General features: G+C 44.8%; 1 protein-coding gene across 2 annotated transcripts in view; it reads left to right on the top strand.

Annotated features, from left to right (window-relative positions):
- RAB6A (RAB6A, member RAS oncogene family) overlaps positions 1-24,363 on the top strand; it is a 40,888-nt gene that overhangs the window by 8,652 nt on the left and 7,873 nt on the right. Inside the window, exons 3-6 of one of the 2 annotated variants that reach the window (XM_032796402.2) lie at positions 269-374; positions 2,729-2,840; positions 4,747-4,840; positions 19,902-19,968. In XM_032796402.2, coding sequence (XP_032652293.1) covers positions 269-374; positions 2,729-2,840; positions 4,747-4,840; positions 19,902-19,968 — 379 coding nt within the window. Of the gene's footprint in view, positions 1-97; positions 204-268; positions 375-2,728; positions 2,841-4,746; positions 4,841-19,901; positions 19,969-24,363 lie in introns of both variants that reach the window. The other variant, XM_032796401.2, reaches the window with a different exon arrangement.

Raw genomic sequence — 24,363 nt, 5'->3', positions numbered from 1 at the left:
AAACCAATCCAATAAAATGATTTACTCTTTATTTTTAGTGGCAGTTTGGCTTTTTTTTCTTTTTTTTTTTCTTTTTAAATTTTCTCCCATCCCACAGATCAGGTTGCAGCTGTGGGATACTGCGGGTCAGGAACGTTTCCGTAGCCTCATTCCCAGTTACATCCGTGACTCTGCTGCTGCTGTAGTAGTTTACGATATCACAAGTAGGTATATTGCACCGGGTTTGACCTTTTCTTATTTGTCTTGCTTGTTTGACTGATTTTGTTAGGTACGGTTGCAATTATGGGACACAGCAGGTCAAGAGCGGTTCAGGAGCTTGATTCCTAGCTACATTCGTGACTCCACTGTTGCAGTTGTTGTTTATGATATCACAAGTGAGTGGGGGGAATTCTGCATTTCTGATACTCTGCTCTGTCATTCTCTAGCCTAGCTCTGCATGTCACATCACAATCATGTGGTTGGTCTTCATCCTGGCATGAACAGTGTTTCCTTTTACCGTAGTCAAGTTTTTAAACCAGGCACTTCTGATCACAGCTGTTTATAGTGATGTATAAATGGACTTATCAATCTCTCTTGCTGAAATAATACATTTATGACCCTTTCCTATCACATGGTTTGTCCCAAAGCCCTGAGCACTGGCTGGCCTAGTCTCATCTGTTCTTCTTTTGGGTACCCTCTCCATCTTTGACTTGGTCTCAAACGCTGGAATCACTTGCTTGCATATCTTTTTGAATTTCTAAATTAGCGCTTTCCCATTGAGACAATTTGAGAAGTGCAGCTTGCTTCACTCCATTGTCCTCAAAATCTGGGTGTGGGCTGGGGAAGGACATGCCACGTTTTTATCTTAATAGGTCACTTCCATTTTCTGGTATTTAAAGCTCCATGACTAGGGATTTAGCCTTGTAATAATGTACTCTTTCATGTCATAATAAGGTATGTACACTTTTGAGGGCTAAAGTGTTAGTGCTTTCTCACCTCCACCCTGAAGATGGATTGAGAAGGCCAGAACAACCCTCATTTATTGGCTTTTAATTTGTAAAGAGCAATAATTTTGTTAAAGGAGAAATAAACCTTCTGAGGTTTTTTCATTTTAAATCAATAGTGACTGGATGAAATAGTCCAGTTCTACCCAAATCCAAAAGGAGTGTATCCTTAGTCATAAATACTCTAGAAGATTATAGCAAGAATAAGGGCTTGCCTTGTAAATTTATTTTAATTGTTATAAAAAAACATTTTAAATTCAGCTAAAATTGCATGATAGCTGTGAATTTTGGACTTCTCTACTGACGTAATGATTATTGCTAAGTACTAAAGCAAAGCTTTATGCCATTAAGCTGTTGGCAAGTGATCAAGTCTTAGATGGTTAAGACGTACAGCATTTCACTGTACCATTACAAAGCCAACAGTTACCACAGAGATCTCCCTATTTAAGTGTAGGCAAATACTTTGGCATCTCAGATGCAATAGCTGCAATCACCAAGGTGTATGTTAACTGTTAAATTGAATGGTACAGCAATTGATGTTATTGTTAAGAACACAGCTTTGCAGACAAGGTTATTGTATATTCATTAGTTAATACCTATTCCTAGAATCCTGTTTTGCAGCGTAGATGTTCATTACCTGTTCTACTAAAGCTGCTGGAATCTGGAAGGGACTTTTAGTTAGTAAAGTGCCAAAGGATCCTTTTATGTTTGTTTTAATGTAACCAGTTCTGAAATTCTTTTGAGGTCAGTGATCAACCCAACAAGAGTTGCTAGTAACTACATAAGCTAAATATTCCTAGGAGAGCAAGCCTAAAACTAGTGATCACAAAATGATTAAGCAACACGAAATGTAATAATTGCTGTTAAATGGTTTTTAAATCCTTGAAACAGTAGGGCCCTCTTAATAATGCATATATTCAATGTTTTTTTCAAGTCACAAGTAGTACAGATTAAATAGCAAAGTTATTAGGCCTCCATTCTGTAAGTAAACTACATCTAAACTACAGCCTGGTGTAAAGTGTCTACACTACAGTGGAGCCCCCGCCGATGTAAGTTGCCAACTAAATGGACTTACTAACTCCACCTCCGTGAGAGGCGTAGCGCTTATGTTGATGTAGTAGGGCGATACAGTGTCCATGTAGACACTGCGTTACTTACATCACCTGTTGGGTGCCAGCCCTGTGTGAGGCTGAGAGCCAGCGCCCTCCCTGCCCCAGCACTGACAGCCTGAGGTGTCAGCACTAGGGCTGCGGGGCTCCACAGTGCCCTACTTCAGTTGGTGGAAACTCCTGCTGAGGGATGAGCACCACTGATAGAAGGAGCGTGGTGTGAATGTGAACCTTCACTTTAATTACCGCAGTGGCTGCACGTCGACTCAATTTTATATTGTAGACAAGCCCTACATTCAATAAAATGAAATAATAACAGTTCTTTAAAAGTGGTGATAAAAAAACTCTTCATAATTTGCACTCTGATATTAAAAGTCCATTTATAATTGGATAGATTTAAGTTCAACTGCAGGTGCATTTAAAGCCAAAGGGTAAAATCCAAGACCCACTGAAATAAATAACAAAACTCCCATTGACTTCCATGGGGTCAGGATTGCATCTATTGATTCTACATAGCCCTAATGCACCAATTACCAGAGAATGTGAGGCTTTTATTAAGATTTATGGCTATATTGGCAGTTATCTGGGAAGAACATTTTACAGTGACACTCATCTTTGTCCACTCTTCCTTACTAGATGTAAACTCATTCCAGCAAACCACAAAATGGATTGATGATGTCAGAACGGAAAGGGGCAGTGATGTCATCATTATGCTAGTGGGAAATAAAACAGATCTAGCAGATAAGAGGTATGGAGAAATAATTCTTCTTTGTACATTTTTCTTAATCATATGGCCAATCTGCTGTTGATTTCTCTGAGAAAGCTCTGTTTAAAGTGATTCTGTTATTTTTGGCCCAAAATCTAGTTTGTTTAAATATGCTGAAGCCAGATGTGAATAGAATTTTCTTGATTTAAAAAAAAAAAAAAAAATCAGTTCAAACTTTATTTAAACATTTCCTGGCTTGGTTGTGAGCCCTCAGGACAGGTGGGGTGTGTGTGTGTGTGTGTGTGTGCGCGCGTGCGCAAACCAGAACCAGCGACATCCACAAGAACCAGGGAGTAAAATTAACCAGTCTAGCTTCATTGTCCAAGCTAAGTGAAATGTAAAAAGCCAATAACATCAGTGAAAGAGTAAACTAGATTTAAAATGTTTAATAATCTAGGTTTAGCGCAGGTGACTAATTTAAATGATTATCTTGAATATTCCTTTAAGCAGTTTGTTTTTAATGTAGTTAAAATTAAAATCTAAGTGGTTTGAGCATTGGCCTGCTAAACCCAGGGCTGAGAGTTTGATCTTTGAGAGGGCCATTTAGGGAACTGGGGTAAAAATCTCTCTGGGAATTGGTCCCGCTTTGAGCAGGATGTTCGACTAGATGACCACCTGAGGTCCCTTCCAACCCTAATCTTCTATGATTCTATGATTTAGAATTTTATTTAAAAGAGAAGCTTCTGTTGAACTGAGTGATTTTTTTTTTCTCTCCCCTTCCCCCCTTGTCGTACCTACTGTACTTTTTTAGGGGGAAAATTTTTCAGGCACTAATGTGAAGTTGCACTGGCATTTGGACATTCTGCTGTCTTGCTACAATGGATTTATGCTAATCTCGCAATACACAGTGGTACAAAATAGTGTCTTTTTAAAACAGAAATACACAATGGCAGTATGTCCTTCTGAACATGACAATATAAGTGTAAATTTTCATATTAGCTTCCTATGTGTCATAATGATATATCACAGGGGTAGGCAACCTATGGCACACGTGCTAAAGACAGCACGCAAGCTGATTTTCAGTGGCACTCACACTGTCTCCCAGGTCCTGGCCCCGGTCTGGGGACTCTGCATTTTAATTTAATTTTTAAATGAAGCTTCTTAAACATTTTAAAAACCTTATTTACTTTACATACAACAATAGTTTAGTTATATATTATAGAAAGAGACCACCTAAAAATGTTAAAATGTATGACTGGCACGCGAAACCTTAAATTAGGGTGAATAAATGAAGACTCGGCACAGCACTTCTGAAAGATTGCTAACCCCTGGTGTTTCATAAACTTGAGTTCAGGGAGAAGTTGGTTATATGTTGAGGACTTTAGGATATTTGTTTGGAAGATCGTTAGCTCCTTTAAACAAAATAAACTTAAATACTTTAACTTAAATACCTTAAGCAGTTTTTTATACTTTCAGGTTACATACAATTATTTTGAAAGAAGTTAAATAACCATGTTAAGGTTTAGCTAAACAGGGGAATAATTGCTAGTTAGCACAGCCTGAGAGCACTTAATTCTTATCAAGCCATACCAGTGTAGTTCCTGGTAGGAAATTTAGAAAATGGCCAGTGGCCACCTTGGCTTTATTACTGAAAAGCTTAGAGTATTGCTCCACAGAAATGTAGGGCTGGAAGGGATTTTAATAGGTCATCTCGTCCATCCCCATATGCTGAGGCAGGATTGAGTATATGTAGACCGTTCCTGGTAGGTGCACTGTAGAAGCCCAGCTTGTATTCTGAAATGTTGTCCCCTTCCTATCGCGGTGGCTGGAGACTAGCAGGTATAACTACATCTGTATTGGGACTGTGGAGACATCTCTTGGGCTGGAGGCAAACCCCTAATTGTCAGGATGTTCATATCATTTGCTTTAATGTTCTTCTCTTCCCCAGGCAAGTGTCCATTGAGGAGGGAGAGAGGAAAGCCAAAGAGCTGAATGTAATGTTCATTGAAACTAGTGCAAAAGCAGGATACAATGTAAAACAGGTAAGTGACGGGGCGGTGTGTGCTGTGCACTCAGTCTGCTGGACTATTCTTACATCCTGTGATGAACCAGGGTACAACATGCTCCATGGCGGTAGAGATAAGGAAACTGGCTAAGAACCCTAGAGGAACATCTACTCTTCAGTCCACAGACAGCACCTCTGTGGGGTGTTTAGCTGTCATTTGAAAGACCCACCTGCAGTAAATTGCTTGGAATCCTATTTATCCACTTTGAAAGGATGGATGATTTGTCTTTGATTAGAACCACAGGACTCTGGGTATTCAAAAGCTGATTGGACTAGTTAGCATGGTTGAAAGTGTGGGAAGACTAGGCTCTCTGACCTCTGACACTGCTTTGCTATGGGACTGTGGACAAGTCAGCCTGACTACATTTCACCTGGGGTAAAATAGGAAGAATAATTAAGCTTCACCAGAATGATAGTTATATGGAAGGCACTACAAGCGTGAATGATCTTTCTCTGACCTCCAGCCCATCCCCTCCAATTACAGACTGCTAGACTTTCAAGTTGGGGAGGGTAATCTAACAGCTTTCTGCAGTGCTGCAGCGTTCAGATGAGTTGCTACCTTTTAAATGCTGAACTGCCAAATGAAGTTTTTTCTGCCTGTTTTACTGAAGATAAATTTTCCATTTGGCAAATAGCTAATCTGCCTAAGCAGTAAAAGCTACAGCACTAACTTTGTGTATTTACATGCAATAAAATCCCTTTTGTTTTTTCTTGCCCATGTAGCAAGTGTCTGTAATTGCAGAATGTGAACAAAGGGTTAGCCATTCGTGTTCACTCAGAGGCAAGAACAAAGATGGGGTATGGTGACACAATTGCTTTACTGACTTGGCATTTCTCATATATTGCCTATTGCCTCTAAGATCCTTGAGAAGCAGCTCTATGGTGAAGGGCAATGAGGTGTTAAAAGATGTAGAACTCTTCTGTTGAGATATCTAGGAATGAAACTGCAAAGCAGCTCATGTATGAAGCACAGAATAATCAATGTACATTAATAATTGTATAACTCTATTGTATCAACTTATTGCACAGTTATATACCCTAGTCTTGTATACACTGTGTATCCAAATTAATATGTCAAATACTAAATGCCCCCTGCACACCAAATGGTAACTTATTACATAATATTTTACTGGTAGTTAGCTTGCTACACGATTTCAATGTTAAAAACATGGTAAGAAATCAAGCTGTTTTGCTGTATTTCAGATCTGTGATTTTTACGTGCTCTTGCCAAGCACAAAATACTTAAGCAAAATAGAATATAAGTGACCATCCCGGGGGCGAACAAACATCATTCTGCAAACAGAGTTTGGCTTCTAATCGAAGGCAATTGTATGGGAAGCCTTGAATATTCTGAAGTGGTTATTTAGGAAGGGGCTGCCTTTTGGAGGATGCAGGTTACACTGCTAATGAGGAATGGTGGTGACCACTCACTTTGGAGGGTGGGGGGAGAAATCCTCTGGACTTACCCAATTTATATTCTCCTCAAGGTTACTGTGACTCCCTGTCCAGGCTAGGAAGACAACATACATCTCCAAGAGCGAGCTAGCTAGCTGTGTTGGACAGGGGCATCTGGGTCCTCTGTGCAGTTATGATAACCCAGAGAAGCCACTGGATAAACAAGCCTTTTACAGGATGTGTCTGCGCTTCATCTGGGCATAGATCTCGCATGAGCAAATGACACACGATGCAACTAAAATAAGCACTTAATGAGGTGACCACAGTGTATGTCATTAAGGTGGTGGTAGATCCATTTAATGCATTATATGAGGGCAAGCTTTAGCTTTTTGTACCGTTCAGGAACTTTACTAAGCGGATTGTCAGCACAACAAAGCTACTTCTGTAGATGTAGCCACAGTTGCCAGCTTTCACGTGGTAAACAAGCACCCGACTTTTACCAAAAAAAAAAAACAAAAATCAAGCTAATCCAATTTCAAAACAAGCCAATCCCTAAGAACCCCAACACTCTGACTAGATCTCCCCCCCCCATACACTCTGTGGGTTTGGCATGGCTGGTTGTAGTCCCTTCCCTGAAAGAGAACTTTAAGAAACATATCAAATGCCTTTAATTTCTTAATTGCAAAATGATTTGTAAAACTAACTTTAGCTAAACCTGGAACACAATTTTTCTTCTGTTTTCTGAAAAAGTTTCAAAGGCTCATCAATAGGATGGGTTTTTTTAAACTATTGAATAAACTAAAGATTTTTGGATGCAGCAGAGTTTTTGTTTAGTATTCAGCAAATCAGAGCAGGTGGTTTTAAATCACTGGAGGCTATTACATGGCATTGGGTGCCATCATAATACAGATGATTAATAATTCATACACCTGTCAAATCTTCATGTGGAAATGGACAGAGGAAAGCTTAAGTGAGCTCTAGCTGTAAGTGAAGTCAGTATAAGCAAGTACACTCAGATGGGCACTTGACAAGAATTTAGGAGGAGTTGTTCTTTTGGTGGGTTTTGATCTTCGTAAAGCAGATAGGATTTAGATCTTCAACAAAGCAAGCCCAGAAACTCTGCCTCAGCGCCCAATAAATAGCTACTGCAGAAGCAGGTCCCAAAAGGAAAGTGTGACAAGAAAGAGTATTTGTCATTCAGTTTTCCATTTTCTTTGCTGCTGCCTTCATTGAATGATCTCAGATTATCTTACTAAAGTGTCAAAGAAATTCTTCCGCAGACAAAAAATGGGGAAGGTTATGAACAGCACCTCAGAATGGGTGCAACCCCTATGACCTTCTGCATGAATCACCATTTTTACTAAGACGGTATGAATGGGGGCAATCAAGGTTGACCTTCCCATGGCTGATAACTTCTGTTCATAATAATGTGATATGAGCTAGCTCTGCAGAATAATTACTGTCTTAATCTTCATACAGGAAGTTGATTCAAGTGTTAAATTACTTTAGTCCTGAAATGCATATTTTGGGTATGTATAATGAAATGCATTTATGTAAAATTCTAGATCAATCAGTACTGTATATCAAGAGCTGAAGTAAAAATGAAGCCTAGAATAATGGCAAATCGCTAATTTGCCCATTTCAGGATGGAAATTTGCAGAAGATTTTAGCAGTACATTTAGTATGGAGGTTTGGTGCAAAATATGGTGGCCGATTACATTGATTAGGGAACGTGAACTAATCTTTGTCTACTCAAACTGTTGTAATATAAGACAGTTTTTAATTGTTACAATTTTGAATGTAAATTGTCAATATCTCCTTCAGCCACCATAGTCATTCCTGAAGGCCTGGCATGTTACTCCTGCTTCCAGCCTGTCTTTTTCAGGGCGAAATCCTGTTCCAATATCTAAACCCTTCAGACTTAATGCTTAGTTTAAATCTGGCGCAGTGGATGACCTTGGAACAAAACTTTGCAAACAAAGTTATTTGGACGCAGACAAACTTACATTCTTATACTAGTAGATCTTTCAGTGGCTTTCTGTACTTTTGACTATAGGTATTGACTCAAATACAATATGTAGTAGGAGTGAATGGAACGGCGGTTAGGTGGATCATCTTATCCCTTTCAGATCCCTGAAATTCATGGTGAGCCCCTACTTCTATTCCTTAAGGCGTCACATGTAGCGTTCCACACGTTGAGTACTTTCATCCATCCTCTCCAGCATATACAATAACTTCCCACTTAATGTTCTCTCGCTTAAAGTTGTTTTGAACTTGCGTTCCTGCTCAATTACAGAACATGCTCCATTTGGAGTTGTGCAATGCTTCACTATAACATCATTTGGCTGCCTGCTTTGTCCACAGCTGGCAGCCCCCCATCAGCTCCCCATCCCCATGACACCTCCTGCCCACCAGCAGACCCCGTGGATCAGCACCTTCTCCTTCCTCCCCCTGCCTCCTTCCCACAGCAATCAGCTGGTTTGCGGCGTTCAGGAGGGAGGGGGGAGGAGCGAGGACTTGACACGCAGGCTCCCGCTCCCTCTCCTGCCTCCCAAACACTGTGAGCCAGCTGATTGCCGCGGGCAGGAGGCAGGGGGGAGTCTGTGTGCTGAGTCCTTGCTCCTCCCCCCTCTCTCCTGCCCCCTTAAGGTCACAAGCCAGCTGATTGCCATGGGCAGGAGGCAGGGGAGGGAGGAGGAATGAATGTAAATGGAGGTGGGGGCTTGGGGGAAGGGGTGGCATGGTGGGCTGAGGGTTGATCCCCCCCCCCCGGTACTTGCAGAGTAGGGGAAGCTGCCACTGCTGCACAACATGCTTCTCCTAGCCTACAGCGCCTTCAGCCTCCTTGCCTGCCTCATTGTCTCCAGTGCCAGTGGGCTGTGTCTGTGGGGGCACCTTCCAACTATAGTACTGTGCTGTATGGCAAAAAAAAATTCCCTGGAACCAACCTCCCCGCCTCCATTTACATTCATTCTTATGGGGAAATTGGATTCACTTAAATTTGGGCATAAGCGTTCGTGGGTAAAAACCCCATTTCATGCTCGGTGTTTTTGTGGCTACAGACTAACATGGCTACCCCTGATACTTGATACCATACTGGAGGGTGCCAAACTGATCTGGAGGCAAGTTGGGCAGTCACCCATCCCTTGCTGAAGCATTTCATTTGCGAAGGACATGCATCAACCACCACAAAAACAGAACGGTTCCTTTAGAACTTCAAGGATGCTTTACTTCACCCTTCACTTCAGGCACATTTAATCCAGATTCTCAGATAAGAGTCCACTCTTTTTTTTTTTTTTTTTTTAACCTGGCCTAGTTCCGCTCTCACATCTTCCTGTTAGTCCCAAAAGCCTCATCAGGCTTCAGGATCTATGCTGGGGGAAAGCCTTTCCCAGAGCTCCAAAAATAAGGCTTCTGTATTACAGGCAGAGCCCAAGTAACCCACAAGTGAACTAAGCCCTATTACTCCACATCAAGTTTACTCAACCAAATCCCATATACAAACAGACCCAGCTACTCCGTGTTCCTCTGGGTCACAGGGGGCTACTCTGCCACACACGCACTGTTCCTCTCTTTAGGAAAGTCACGAGGGGTGGCCTCGGATTTACACCACTGAATCTTGAAAACAGAATTTCAGATCTCCAAGATAAGTGCGGGCATGGGGTAGAAAACCTATCAGAATTATTCGAGGATGTCAGTAAAAGCAGAGAGAAAACCAGCAGATATAATTCAGACTTTCAATCCTACAAAAAGCTGTTAAAGAAACTTAAGGGGCCAAGAGGAGAAGGATAAAGTTCTGCCAAGCATGAGGAACTGGCTAAGCGGGAAAACAAGGAATAAAATGTTTATTTTCCACAAGGCAAAAAGCTGGATGCTGCAAGGATCCGTATTAAGGTTTAGTGCATTCTTAAATGATCTGGAGAAAGGGGAAGGAGAGGAAGGGGGAAACTACCAGGCTGGCAAGATTTGCAGACAAGTGAGTGATTGGTGATTTAGGTTCATCTAACCTGAGTAACTCAAGAGGGACTTCAAGCTAGCCAAATGGGTTGCACAATGGCAGATGAAATTCACTGTGGACAAATGCAAGTTAATGCACATTAGAAAAATAATTTGAACTACTCAAGCAGATTTGCTGGTTATGGACAGCTCAATAAATCTGCTAGATGTACAGCAGCAGTTGAAAGATGTTAGGATGCTCACAGAATGGATGACGAGACACTCAAAGTGAAAAAAACTCAAGTGCCTTCCTATGGCTATTTTACCAGCCAGGTCAAAGTACATACTTCTGAAAAGGGAAATTCAAAGTCATCATCAATCCTATCGCCCAGATATGTATTTCAGGTACTTGTTAGAGTAGTACGAGTACTTTGCTCTCTTTAATTACCCTGGGAGGTAGGGTACTGCTATTTTCTCTATCTGTACAATGGGGATCTGAATCACAACACCTAAGTGACTTCCCCAGGCACAGGAGATGTCTGTGGCCAAACTGGGAATTGAACCTGGGTTTCCCCAAGTCCCAGGCTAGTGCCCCAACCACTGGGCAACCATCCCCTATCCCCCCCTCTTGAACCTCTAAATATCCAAGTGCTGGGAAAGAGTCCAGAAGGAGACAAAACAAGCCACTGGACACTCCCCACATGCAAACTAGGAGTAAGGAAAGGGGGGAGGAGCAGCGGTTTTGTACTTCAGCAGGCAGCAGTGGTTTTAAGATAAAATGTATAGGCAAGTGATGAGAAAGATGAAGGGAGGCATTGGACCTCCGAGGAAGAACTCGCAATCCAGGTAAACCCGACCTAGAAGGACACATGAACATTTATAAGCTAAGGTATCCTAGACCTCAATCTGGTTTTGCTAGGCACTGCGCGATACAGAACCAGGTACAAGTTCACCTGCTATTTTCAGGAGAATTAACCAGATGCAAGACAAAAAAGGATGGGAGGATGAAGAATATTTGTAGTTAGAGCACAGGACAAGGAGCGGAGGGGCCGCAGGCTAGACACCTACAGTCCCCATTTTCAAAAGCTCAGCACCCAACATGCTCTAGTCTTGAAAATCTATCCACTTATTCCAGTTCCTAAATAGGAGCTGAACCTGTCTGAAAGTCTGACCCCAACTGTGGGTGTGGAGCTCTTTAGAAAATCTGGCCCTACCACAATAGGATCTATAAAGAACACCAACAAATAGCTGCTATTCTCAGCTCTGTCAGCCTTCTTGTAGGATACTGGGCAAATCATATAATCTCTCTGTGCCTCAGCTCTTAGGAGAATCCATCTTTCCCAGTGCACTCTACTGATTTGTTTAAAGTGCTCTGAGATCCCTGGAAGGAAGGTGTTACTGACATGCGGAATATGAGTCCTCTCTCTCACTCCCACACTAGCAATAGTCACTAGCACTGAAAGTCAAAGTCATAAATTCAGTCAAAAATTAACATTTTTCAAAAATGAATGTTGATGGGAACTGATTAGATTATGGCATTTAAAGCCAGCTGTTGACAGCCAGGATAAGTTTCATACAGCAATCCCTTCTTTACAGTCTGGCAAGGCACAACAATTATACCTTTCACTACATTTTTAACAAACCTTATTGGACTAAAAAAAGGGAATTTGGCAGCTAAGAAAATCTACTTTCGCTTTTATGAACCATGTGCTTATCAGCCAGAGCACGTGTGCATAAATCCAATTAGGGAAAGTAGGATGGCTAGAAAGCAGCCTCACACACAGAGACCTTATTCCTTCACAGTAGCTTCCATATCCACATCAGCAGTCACTGTATTTTCTCAGACCTTGGAATTTCACAGGCAGCTGCATATACTTGGCACCTTTCAAAGGCAGGGGGTGAAACACAGGAGCACGAAAGAGCAACAGGCACAAGGAGAATCTCTTCCCTCAAGCCAGAAGGCAGTCAAATGCTGCTCACCATCCCCTGTTTTCCTTTGAATATCCTCCTTTCCCAAGCCAGGAAGACTGTCACGTGTATGGACTGGAGCTCAGATTTTTAAAAGTATTTAGGAGCCTAGCCCCCACTGATTTTAACAGGAGTTCAGAGCCTACATACCTTTAGAAATCTGCATGTCTGGAGAGGGCCCTGAACAGATCTGGGAGTAGAACAGAAGCCTGAGAGAGAAAGAGTCTTGGTGGAATCTGCAGCTAGGAGACTGGACGAGACTTGTTCCATCAGCTTCTTTATTAGAGCTGTTCCCAGGGTGAGGATGGGGACATGCAACCACCAGGTGGAACCAAGGCAATTGAAAAAATCTCATGTGCCCAGGCTTCCAAGCTAGTTTATCTTCTGGTGCAAACCTTTTCCACCTGTTTGCGTTGACTGTAAACGGTTGTACCTCCAACTGCCCCAGATGCCTCTGAATCAAGTCAGGTACTTGATTGCTTATGAACCACTGGAGAACAAAGCTTTCTGCTTAACCAACACGCGTTCCACTCCTCTCCAGACGGGAAGGGCTCTGTTAAATGCACTATTTTCTTGTGGGCTCATGTTGCTTTTCTCCTCCTGGAGACCAAATGGGGTTTTCGGGCCTGAAGGGGGAGAGCCACTACTTTGGGAGGGGAGCCCCACAAAGTCTCTTTGGGATGGGAAGCCAAGAGGTCAATTCTGTCCTTGTCTTGAACAATACATAAGTGCAGTTGAGCCAGACTGCCATGCTCAGGTCCCAAGAACCCACTCCCTGCATTTCTCTGGCAGAAGAGGCCAGAGAGCAGCCATGAGATGTGGCAGCCCCATAACATGCTAGTGGCACACTATGGAGCAAGGGACCTCTGTGGCTGCACGATGAATGGAATGAGCCCAGGCTCTGCACCCTTTCCAGCTCTTCACTGCTTTCCAGCAACACACAAGGAACCAGAGATCAAAGCACAAAAGTAGATACACTCTTTTATCTGAGAATCTGGATTAAATGTGCCTGAAGTGAAGGGTGAAGTAAAGCATCCTTGAAGTTCTAAAGGAACCGTTCTGTTTTTGTGGTGGTTGATGCATGTCCTTCGCAAATGAAATGCTTCAGCAAGGGATGGGTGACTGCCCAACTTGCCTCCAGATCAGTTTGGCACCCTCCAGTATGGTATCAAGTATCAGGGGTAGCCATGTTAGTCTGTAGCCACAAAAACACCGAGCATGAAATGGGGTTTTTACCCACGAACGCTTATGCCCAAATAAATCCATTGGTCTTTAAGGTGCCATCAGACTCCTTGTTGCCAGTATGGAACGAGTTCAGTGGTTGCTAATATATATTTTGGTTGGCCGCTCAGGCCCTTCATTCTTAAATTCCTTTCGCACGCTTGGCTTGATACTGTTGGGCCTGGGGACTTTCTGCTTTTTAATTTTGTGTCAGCACCTTCTCTTTTGACACCTCCGTCTGACTCTCTCACCTTCTCTGTGTCGTTCCAGGGCTGAGAATTCTGAGAGCATCCTGTTGATCAGAAGTGATCGCTAGGCTACATTGCCTGCAGCTCAGTTTATTATTTATACAGCCATCATAAGTGTTCATGGTGCTTTTAAAGGCAATTTCCCTGCCCTGAGGATCTTGCCATCTGTGTTCAGTTTTTCTTGTGTGAAATTTTTAGAGGTGACTACACTTTCAGCTCCTAAGAAACACGTTCACTGTGTCTGAGACAGAGCTGCAGGACTTACTTCAGCAGAGATCTGGCCCTGCAGAGGCCCCAAGACCTGAGAGCCAGCCAGCTTCTAATGATTCTTTTACAGGGGTGGGAAGGCTGCAACCTCCCCTGACAACGGGATGATCCTGGCAAGAAACTTGTGGGCCTTTTGATACGAGTTTGATGTCAGTTTTGTATTGCAATGTGGTGATGAAACACCCCTGCCCCGGAAAAGGCTAGATTATCTTATAGGACTGTTGTGCATCCAGAGGCCAGTCATGAAGGTGGCAGCCGTGAACTGAGATTTGCATTCCTTGCTGGAGGGAGGTATTCATTACAGGACTCAACTGAAAAAGCACATTGCTGCCTTCAATGTAAAATTTGACCAGCTTGGTAGTGAATGCTTGGAGAACAAATGAAATGCTAGGCAGGAAAGGATGAGTTGGTAAAGAGGGAATTCAGACACTGCCAGTAACATGTGACCACATGTTTGGCTTATCCCAAAGTCATTACCAAAAGAGAATAAGGCATTTCAGTTCTGGAAGAGCAGTGGGCACTAATATAATACTACTAGACTCTTAAGACTGGCAGAGGAAGAAGAGATGGGATCTTAAGTAGCTTCTTGGATCACTGACTGTAAAGATTTCGCCTCTTGAGGAGGAGGATCAATTTTTCATTGAGAGAGCGGACCGAATCCCTCTTTAAATATGAATAAAAGTAATGGGCTTGGCAGGGCTGTCCACAAATGATTTGGTCATAATGGCCATGAAAATCCTGCTGATCATACGGGAAAGAGGGAGACTTTCTCTCTCCCCGACTTCCTCCCGTGATCCAGGCAAAGTGCCAATGTCTTTCTAGTTTAAAAAATGGCCTTTTGAAAAATGCATTGGAGGCAGTGCTGCTTTTCCTAGCAGTTATGTATGAATTATGCTGGCAAGACTCTATTTTGGGAAGCAGAGGTGGATGAACGGATGTGAGACAGGAGTGAGAAGATCCTATCAGATGGTCAATTTGACACCAGAACTCAAACTGGCGGGATACTTAAGTCTAGTTCCTCTGTGGATTAATATGCCAAATTGGTTTAATTATTTCCTGATCAGCAAGTCCTTCCATCCATTCACACTTCAATGCCTGTTCTTCTTATCCTGTAGGCTTCCTTGCCTGCCTGCCTCCCATCCACTGCTGATGGACAGTATTGTTAAGCATCTGATAAGCTGATGTGCTTTGTCGGTATTTGTTGTCAGTGGCTGCTCTTTATTGCTTTATCGTAGCTGGTGTAGGAGAACTCAGTTAAATCTATCAGTGGTCTGACTGACTGGATGGTTCAGGGGAATTGAGGGAGGACATAGAGACCAGCCCCAAAGTTTTGTTCTTCTAGGTCATTGGTTCAAATCCATCCCAGGTTGGTGCTTCAGCCATCAGAATCTGGCTGGGCCTGCATGAAATAAGTTATCCTGTTCTCGGTTCACATCCTAGTGAACATTGCACATGTGCTGGTGCCATTGGCTAAGGACTGAACGGACATAAAGGAGATTTTTGAGATGGTACCTTCTTAGCAGAAATGCAATGTGCTTCAGGTGCCACATGACTAGGATTCATCACCAGATTTGATCATTAGCTTCCATAGCTTGGACCGAGTGCGACGTGAACGCTGATCCCTCAAGAACAGGGATGAGATGTTGATAGGAGCTGTGGGGGGAACATGTTTTGCTAATGCCTCTCTTATATCACTTGTTAGTTTGGCAGCACACCTTGTAGCAGCCTGCCAATGAATCAGTAATGACAAACTGAGATAGGGCAGACTCCAAACACAGGTCTACACTACACGTTTATACCAAATTTAGCAGCGTTAAACCGATTTAACCCTGCACCCATCCACACAACGAAGCCCTTTATATCGATATAAAGGGCTCTTTAAACCGATTTCTGTACTCCTCCCCGACGAGGGGAGTAGCACTGAAATTGGTATTGCCATGTCGGATTAGGGTTAGTGGGGCCGCAATTCGACGGTGTTGGCCTCCGGGCGATATCCCACAGTGCACCATTGTGACCGCTCTGGAAAGCGATTTGAACTCAGATGCACTGGCCAGGTAGACAGGAAAAGCCCCATGAACTTTTGAATTTCATTTCCTATTTGCCCGGCATGGAGCTCTGATCAGCACAGGTGGCGATGCAGTCCCAAATCCAAAAAAAGCTGCAGCATGGACCGTATGGGAGATACTGGATCTGATCGCTGTATGGGGAGACAAATCTGTTCTATCAGAGCTCCGTTACAAAAGAATAAATGCCAAAGAAGTGAAAAAATCTCCCAGGCTATGATAGACAGAGGGCACAGCAGGGACTCAGCACAGTGCTGTGTGACAAGCGTAATGGAAAGCCAAAGAACAATGGACGCTCATGGAGGGAGGGGAGGGGGGACTGAGGACTCCAGCTATCCCACAGTTCTCACAGTCTCTGAAAACCATTTGCATTCTTGGCTGAGCTCCCAATGCCTGAAGGGTCAAAAACATTGTTGCCAGTGGTTCAGGAATATGTTGTCAATTTACCGTCTCCCCCCACACACACACACAGAAAAGGGGGAAAAATCGTTTCTCGCCTCTTTTCAATGTCACCATGTGTCTACTGGATGCTGCTGGTAGACGGGGTACTGCAGTGCTGAACAGCAGCATCCCTCCCCGGTGGCAGATGGTATGGTACAATATGACTGATAGTAGTCGTCGTCATCATCATCCTGTGAGTGCTCCTGCTGGCCTCGGTGAGGTCGGCCGGGGTGCTGGGCAAAATGGGAATGACTCCTGGTCATCTCTTCTTTTAAGCTTTGTGTCCTGGAGATTCAGTCCTGGCAGATGGTGCAAAGGGCTGGTACCGTCTCATCATAGCAGCCGGAGGCTGGCTCCTCTTCTCTCCTCCTCCCCCCCCCCCCCCGATTCAGTCTAATGGAGATTCTGGACTATCTAGCACCTGGAGGCTGAGCTCCTCTCAACACCCCTCCCCCTTCATGTCTAATGGAGATTCTGGACTATCATAGCAGCTGGAGGCTGAGCTCCTCTCACACCCCTCCCCCTTCATGTCTAATAGAGATTCTGGACTATCATAGCAGCTGGAGGCTGCCTCCCCTCGTTTTATCTCACTTAAGTCAGTTTCTATTCCTGCATTCTTTATTACTTCATCACACAAATGGGGGATAACTGCCACGGTAGCCCAGGAGGGTGTGGGAGGAGGGAAGCAATGGGTGGGGTTGTTGCAGGGGCACCCTTAGAATGGCATGCAGCTCATCATTTCTGCGAGATAGCTGGGGCTCTGAGCTGGAGCAGCTGTGCTCTGGCTCTCTAGTAGACTTGCCCCATGTTCTAGGCAGGGCTGACTATTTTAGACAAAATATAAGAAGGGAATGACCTGGGCATTCATTCCCATTTTTGTCCATGCCCCCCCGGCCGATCTCAGCGAGGCCAGCCAGGAGCATCCATGACAGCAGCAGACGGTACAATATGACTGGTAACTGTCATCACCAATTTCCAAAGTAGCAGACAGTGCAATAGGGCTGGTAACCATCTCTGTACCTTGCAAAGGCAAATGTACTGCAGTGCTACATAGCAGCATTTCTCATCTGTCAGCAGCATCCAGTACACATACGGTGACAGTGAAAAAAGGCTAAACGGGCTCCATGGTTACCATGCTATGGCGTCTGCCAGGGCAATCCAGAGAAAAGGGCGCGAAATGATTGTCTGCTGTTGTTTTCACGGAGGAAGGATTGAGTGACGATATTTACCCGAATCACCGCGACACTGTTTTTGCTCCATCATGTGTTGTGATCTCAACCCAGAATTCCAATGGGTGGAGGAGACTGCAGGAACTATGGGATAGCTACCCACAGTGCAACGCTCCAGAAATCGATGCTAGCCTCGCTACATGGACATACACCACTGAATTAGTGTGCTTAGTGTGGCCGCGTGACTCAACTTTATACAATCTTGTTTAAAAAACCAGTTTCTGTAAAATCGGAATAATCCCGTAGTGTAGACATACCCTGAGTAGCCCTACCCTGGAAGATCATGCCTACATGTGATAGAGGTGACGGGTTGGTCGTTTTATTTCAGCAACGTTTGCATACCTGGTCATGCCAACAAAGTCTTATGGAATTTCATTTCAGCATTGTTTACAGGCAGTAAATTCGTAGCATGAACAGGTTCACCCCAGATGTGTCTTAAAGTAGCTCTCGAAGTTCTTCAGTTTCCTGCGGAAGCTGAGTTATTGGAGTAGGTGGAGGAAAGCTTGGTGTTATCAAGGAGATCGGTGAAAGAATAATGAGATGCCTTCAAAGGGACACAATTATAAGGCTGACAATGACCGTGGGGTTCGGATACTTGGTGTCCGTTTCTATAGGAAGCATTGTGTCTGCAGGTTTTAGTCTGTGGCTTCTCAGCAGCAGTTGCATGTATGTGCTCAGCCAACTGACTGCAAAACTCCCAAGCACCTGGAATCTTTCAGCCCAGGCCCCATGGTACCTCTCCACACACAGGCAGGTAATACCTGGTAAGATCATGGTTAATATTGTAAAAGTTTAACTGACTCACTGTGTCAGTTTCACTCTTGTGTCTACTCCTGGGCGTGTGCTGTGTATACTAGCACAGATCCAGTCCTCTGCTCTTGCTGGAGTTGTTCTGCAGGGGCTACAGAAAGAGGAAAAACAGGTAATCTCATGCATCTTCTCTTTTCACTCCCCAGAGGCTCAGACTTGAGTCTGTACGTAATTCCCAGAGGCATTGGGGGAAACAGAATGGTGCTGTGGAGGGCTGTGCATTCTCATCTGCTTGATGTGGCTGGTTCTCCCAGTGACTCTGAAGAACATGGTTCAGCAAAGGCACAATCCTTCAGTACATGATTCTCCTGCAGGAAAATATCAGAATTCCACAGCATGAGGGAAACATTTCCCATGTCACACATGAACTCCGATGTATAACGTTAGGAAATACGTTATAGACGGTGGACTAGTGAATGGGATTAGTGGCATAGGCACAGAGCAACCCAGGGAGGCAAGTGGCGCGATTTGCCCTCGGGCCCGGCCTGGCGGCGGTCTGGGTCTTTGGTGGCATATCAGCGGCGGGGGGCCCTTCAGTGCTGCCGAAGACGCGGAGTGACTGAAGGGCCCCCTGCCACCGAAATGCCACCGAAGACTCGGACCACCGCCAGGTGAGTGCAAGCTCCACAGCTCCCCACCCTTTGCCCCAGGCCCCCTGAATCCTCTGGGCAGCCCTGCATAGGCCCCTAGTGGCAAATGGTTGCAGGTTGTTGTCTGTCTGGAGGCCTGGGGAAACACCATCTGGCATACACCGCACAAAGCTGAACTCCACGTTACAGGAAAGAAACTGGCTAATTGTAGAAGGCACAGAAGAGGGGGAAAGGTAGGTTTCAGCGTAGTCCCTCGCTTTAAGACACCACATAGCTGGACATACCAATGGAAATGTGGTTGGATGGGTATGAATTAGAAGCAAGAAGTGTGCGTAAGTGGGCAGGACAAACACGCATCTGGCAAAGCATGGCAAGAGCCAGACTCGCCCTACACTTGAGGCATACGTTCTCCTGCTAGAACTTGGCATCTGTCTAGTGCATGGCACGTCGCTCTGGACATGTAACCAGTAACTAACTCTTAGCTTTCCATGGAGTTGGGAGGCTCTGAATTCTCATGTACACATGGGCAGACTGTCCGAGGAGAAGTGATTTGCCTAAGGTCACCAAGTTTGGAACTCGTGGGTCCTGTCTCCCACACTGAGTTCCTTGTTTCCAAAGACATTCATGGATTGTTTAACTGTTATACGTAACTAGTGAGTCCAGCTAATTTAACTTCCAGAGTTAATGAGTGTGCGCATTTCCTGGTGTCCCAGATCCAAAGGTTACTGTGGGTGTTGGTCTCTTAGGGTAGCAAGTGCAGATTTTGAGATAATAGGCACGTATGAAGTCGTGCTATTTTGTCCAGCAGAATTGGAACACATTGTCATAAATGTTGTTACACTTTTAATCCATTTTATCTTTCTCTTTCAGCTTTTCCGACGCGTGGCAGCTGCCTTGCCTGGAATGGAGAGCACACAGGACAAAAGCAGAGAAGACAGTATCCTTTATGTGTTTGAGCCATAATTCTGTGGATGTACAGCTAGGGGTTTGCATGCAGAGGGACATGCAATCCCTGAGTAACAGACACAGGATGGGGGAGGGAGAAGTATAAATATAAAACCTGCCCCTGGTGGCCATCTGCCTAACTGTTAGTTGGTTAATTGCATATAGGCATCACAGAAGCGCGTGTTGAGGAAAGGGTACGCTCCTTACAGACTAGTTCAGCAAGGGTGTTCTGTGCTGTAGAAGCATGGAGACATGTGGAATAAGCTGTAAAGAGGCTGAGCCTAGGAGCACGGTGGAGTGGAGGGGTGAGGGTTGTGCAATGACATGAGTGGATAGATGTAGGGATGGTCAGCTGGAAAGTGCCTTGGAAGTGGGGTGGGACAAGAGGCCTGAATTTAATGTGGTGGAAAAGGGGATTAAAAAGAGGCTGACATGGTCAGGTCGCCAGGAAAAGAGTTCTCAGCTCAGCATTTTGAACAGATTGGATGTCAAGGAGGCTAAAGAGGTGGAGCTTGCAGTAGTCAGGAGAGAGCCCCAAAGTTTGTGGTCTGGACAGAGGAGGCAGGATCTGAGATGTGGTTTATAGAGCAGCAGTTCTCAGTCAAGGGGCCAGGGGCCCCTAGGGGGCTGTGATCGGGTTTCAGGGTGGCTGCCTAGCAGGGCCAGTGTTAGACTTGCTGGGGCTTAGAGCAGAAAGCCGAAGCCCCACCACCTGGGACTGAAGTCCAGGGCCCTGACTCCCGCCACATGGAGCTGAAGCCAAAGCCTCAGCAATGTAGCTTTACAAGGCTCCCTGTGGTATGGGGCCCCAGGCAATTACCTGCCTGCTACCCCCTAACACCGGCCCTGCCTTTCATATGCAGAAAACCAGTTATTTTGGCACAGAGTTGGGTTGGCTGGGGAGTTTTTTATAGCATGTTTTGTGGGGAGGGTCTCAGAAAGAAAAAGTTGAGAACCCCTTTACATAGGAGAAGCTGCAAGCCTCGGGTGCCAAACTGAGAGGCCCGAATAACAGAGATCAAAGCATTGTCAGTGGCTAAAGAATGAGGAGGGCTTAGGGGCAGGTCAGGAGTGTAAAGTAGGGTTTCCGAGTAGCCTGCAATAAAATCACTGGTTGTCGAGAAAAAGGGCTGGGTGCCCCGACAGGAGCCGCTTGGAGAGAGGCATAAGGGGATTCCCCAAGAGTAAATTTGCTCAGAGTGGAGATCCAGGTGATAGTCACAAAAGCCAAGGCAGGACAAGACCTTCAAGTCGGGTGGAATCAGCAAACTCCGCACCACCTACAACCTTCAGTTGCAATCCTCTCTGACCTTCCTGGCCACATCTTAGGACCTCTTCCTCCCCTCATCTCTGCTTCTCTCGACACTGCAAGGAAGAAGGAGATAGGGCTTTTTTGAGTATGGTGGTGTCATAAAACAGATAGTTAAGGGTTAATGTTCTTTTCACCTGCAAAGGGCTTACAAGCAGGACTGTCACCTGACCGAGGACCAATCAGGAAACCGGATTTTTCAAATCTCAAGGGAGGGAAGTTTTGGGGGGGTGTTCTTTGTCTCGTCTCTGTGCTCTCTCGGCTCTGAGAGTGATCTTATCTCCAGGCTTTCTAATTCTTCTGTTTCCAAGTGTAAGTACAAAGGTAGAAGACAATAGGGTTATATGTTTTTGTATTTACATGTTTGTAGTTTGCTGGAATGTTTAATGTGATTTCTTTTTGGATAAGGCTGTTTATTCATTTTGTTTTTTAAGCCATGACCCTGTATATTATCACCTTGATACAGAGACATTTTTGTCTTTTCTTTTTTTTTATAAACTTTCTTTTTAAGACCTGTTTGATTTTTTTCTCTGGTAAGGCTAAGGAACGAAGGGAGGGGAAATCTCTTTGTGTTAGAGTTACAAAGCTTTCATTTGCAGGACTTCTGCAGTGAGAGCGAGAGAAACCTGATCTCTCTGTGTTTTGTTTCAAGGAATTGAAGCAGGGTAATCTCCTGGTACCCAAGGCGGGAAGATCTGGGAGGAGTAAAAAGGGGGAAGGGAAGTGGGTTATTTCCCTTGTTGTGAGACTCAGGGCGTCTGAGTCTCTGGGTCCCCAGGGAGGTTTTAGGAGACCAGAGTGAGCCAGACACTGGATTCTGGCTGGTGGCAGCGCTATCAGATCTAGCTGGTAATTAGCTTGGAGGTTTCATGCAGGCACCCACATTTTTGACGCTAAGGTTCAGATTGGACTTATGCTTTATGACAGGTGGACACTGAGCATGCTATCTCCAGGGGTGACTCAAACGGGAGAGCAAGGTTTGAGAAAGAGAGGCATAAGAGTGGGAGTGGATGGATTTTTGAGGGTGATGCTGGAGGAGTTGGAGGGTGAGAGGTGAGAATCAGCATGGATGATCAGGAAGTTAGAGTGGAGAAGGAGGAGAGGAAATCACAGCAGATTCTTGAAGATCTTATTTGAAAAAGCAGTAGGGACAGAGGGAGGTTTTAGGGGGATATTTGTTCAGATACGTGGCTGGCCTTGAGTCACAGGTCAGTGAAGATGAGAGCTCTGTAGTAGTTGGTAAGGAACAAGGCGGAACTGTATGAGCCACCACCTGCAGTGAGGAAGTAAGTGTATCGGATGCAACTGAAGGCTTTTAAGCATCACATTGTTGCGGAGTTAAACCCATGCTTTTATAGCTGTAGTTGCGCTGGCTAATCCTGGCTTTGTGTGACATATACTTGATTAATCAAGGACCTTTTTCAGCAGCACACAGCTGACAGGCTGATCAGTGCCCATTTTATTAATAAGAGGACAGTGTTAGATCCTCAGTCCCTGCATGTGGTGGCCCCTACTGACTCTTGCTGCTCCATCAGGGACTTATATCCAGTCTCCAAATGGGAGAGCAACAAGGCAGATAGCAAAACAGCTTGTCGCGGTGTGTGTCCTCTGCTGTAGAAGCAGTCCAGACCAGTGGTGAGTTTTTTTTCTCCACTGCCTGTTTACAGAACCATGTGGGTCAAGGAACTTGAGCTAATCATAAGGCTTTCATGCTCCATAACTCATCTGCATGGTGTGGCAGAGCTATAGTTTTAAGCATTTTCCTCAAGCAGCTTCCTCTTAACTGTTAGAGGATTTAGAGACTCAAAAACTACAAGACAGAATTGTAACAAAGGACTCCTTCAGTTCTTTGTTTCTTGCTGCCTTCATCCTTCCCCATTTATCTCCTTCCATCCTTGTACAAGAAGCTTCCTCCCCAAGAACTGATAAGTGGTGTTACCAGCTGCATGAACTGCGTTGCCATCCCGAGGCTGGCTGAGCAGAGACAGATTTGAGGACTTGTGCTGAAGCTGACATGAACTAGCTAGTTTTGGGGTAGTGATCAGTGCTCTCCTGTGATCTCTGGGTGCACTGTAATGATGGAGCATCAGGTTTGGGGATCCAGCACCACAAAGGAGTTGTTTTTAGAGGCTGTGTCAGAGGGGTGTTTGAGTGACTTGTGCCGTTGTTCACTGTTGGTGTCATTGCAAGGTTTTGGGAAAACAGCACATGTTTGCTCTGTGATACCAGTAAGCAGCAGTGAGAGAGCTGGGGGAAAGATTCATGTTATTTCCCAAAAGGTGTTCTCAGCGCCCGGAATGGTTGATATGGGTAGTGTGGAGGGTCATGCTCCTAAACCCATGATCCCTTTGCCCCAGGCCCCCTGAATCCTCTGGGCAGCCCTGCATAGGCCCCTAGTGGCAAATGGTTGCAGGTTGTTGTCTGTCTGGAGGCCTGGGGAAACACCATCTGGCATACACCGCACAAAGCTGAACTCCACGTTACAGGAAAGAAACTGGCTAATTGTAGAAGGCACAGAAGAGGGGGAAAGGTAGGTTTCAGCGTAGTCCCTCGCTTTAAGACACCACATAGCTGGACATACCAATGGAAATGTGGTTGGATGGGTATGAATTAGAAGCAAGAAGTGTGCGTAAGTGGGCAGGACAAACACGCATCTGGCAAAGCATGGCAAGAGCCAGACTCGCCCTACACTTGAGGCATACGTTCTCCTGCTAGAACTTGGCATCTGTCTAGTGCATGGCACGTCGCTCTGGACATGTAACCAGTAACTAACTCTTAGCTTTCCATGGAGTTGGGAGGCTCTGAATTCTCATGTACACATGGGCAGACTGTCCGAGGAGAAGTGATTTGCCTAAGGTCACCAAGATTGGAACTCGTGGGTCCTGTCTCCCACACTGAGTTCCTTGTTTCCAAAGACATTCATGGATTGTTTAACTGTTATACGTAACTAGTGAGTCCAGCTAATTTAACTTCCAGAGTTAATGAGTGTGCGCATTTCCTGGTGTCCCAGATCCAAAGGTTACTGTGGGTGTTGGTCTCTTAGGGTAGCAAGTGCAGATTTTGAGATAATAGGCACGT

Source organism: Chelonoidis abingdonii, chromosome 1, assembly GCF_003597395.2.
Source record: "Chelonoidis abingdonii isolate Lonesome George chromosome 1, CheloAbing_2.0, whole genome shotgun sequence".
NCBI classification, from domain to species: Eukaryota; Metazoa; Chordata; order Testudines; family Testudinidae; genus Chelonoidis; species Chelonoidis abingdonii.
This window is presented reverse-complemented; position numbering and strand designations above follow the sequence as displayed.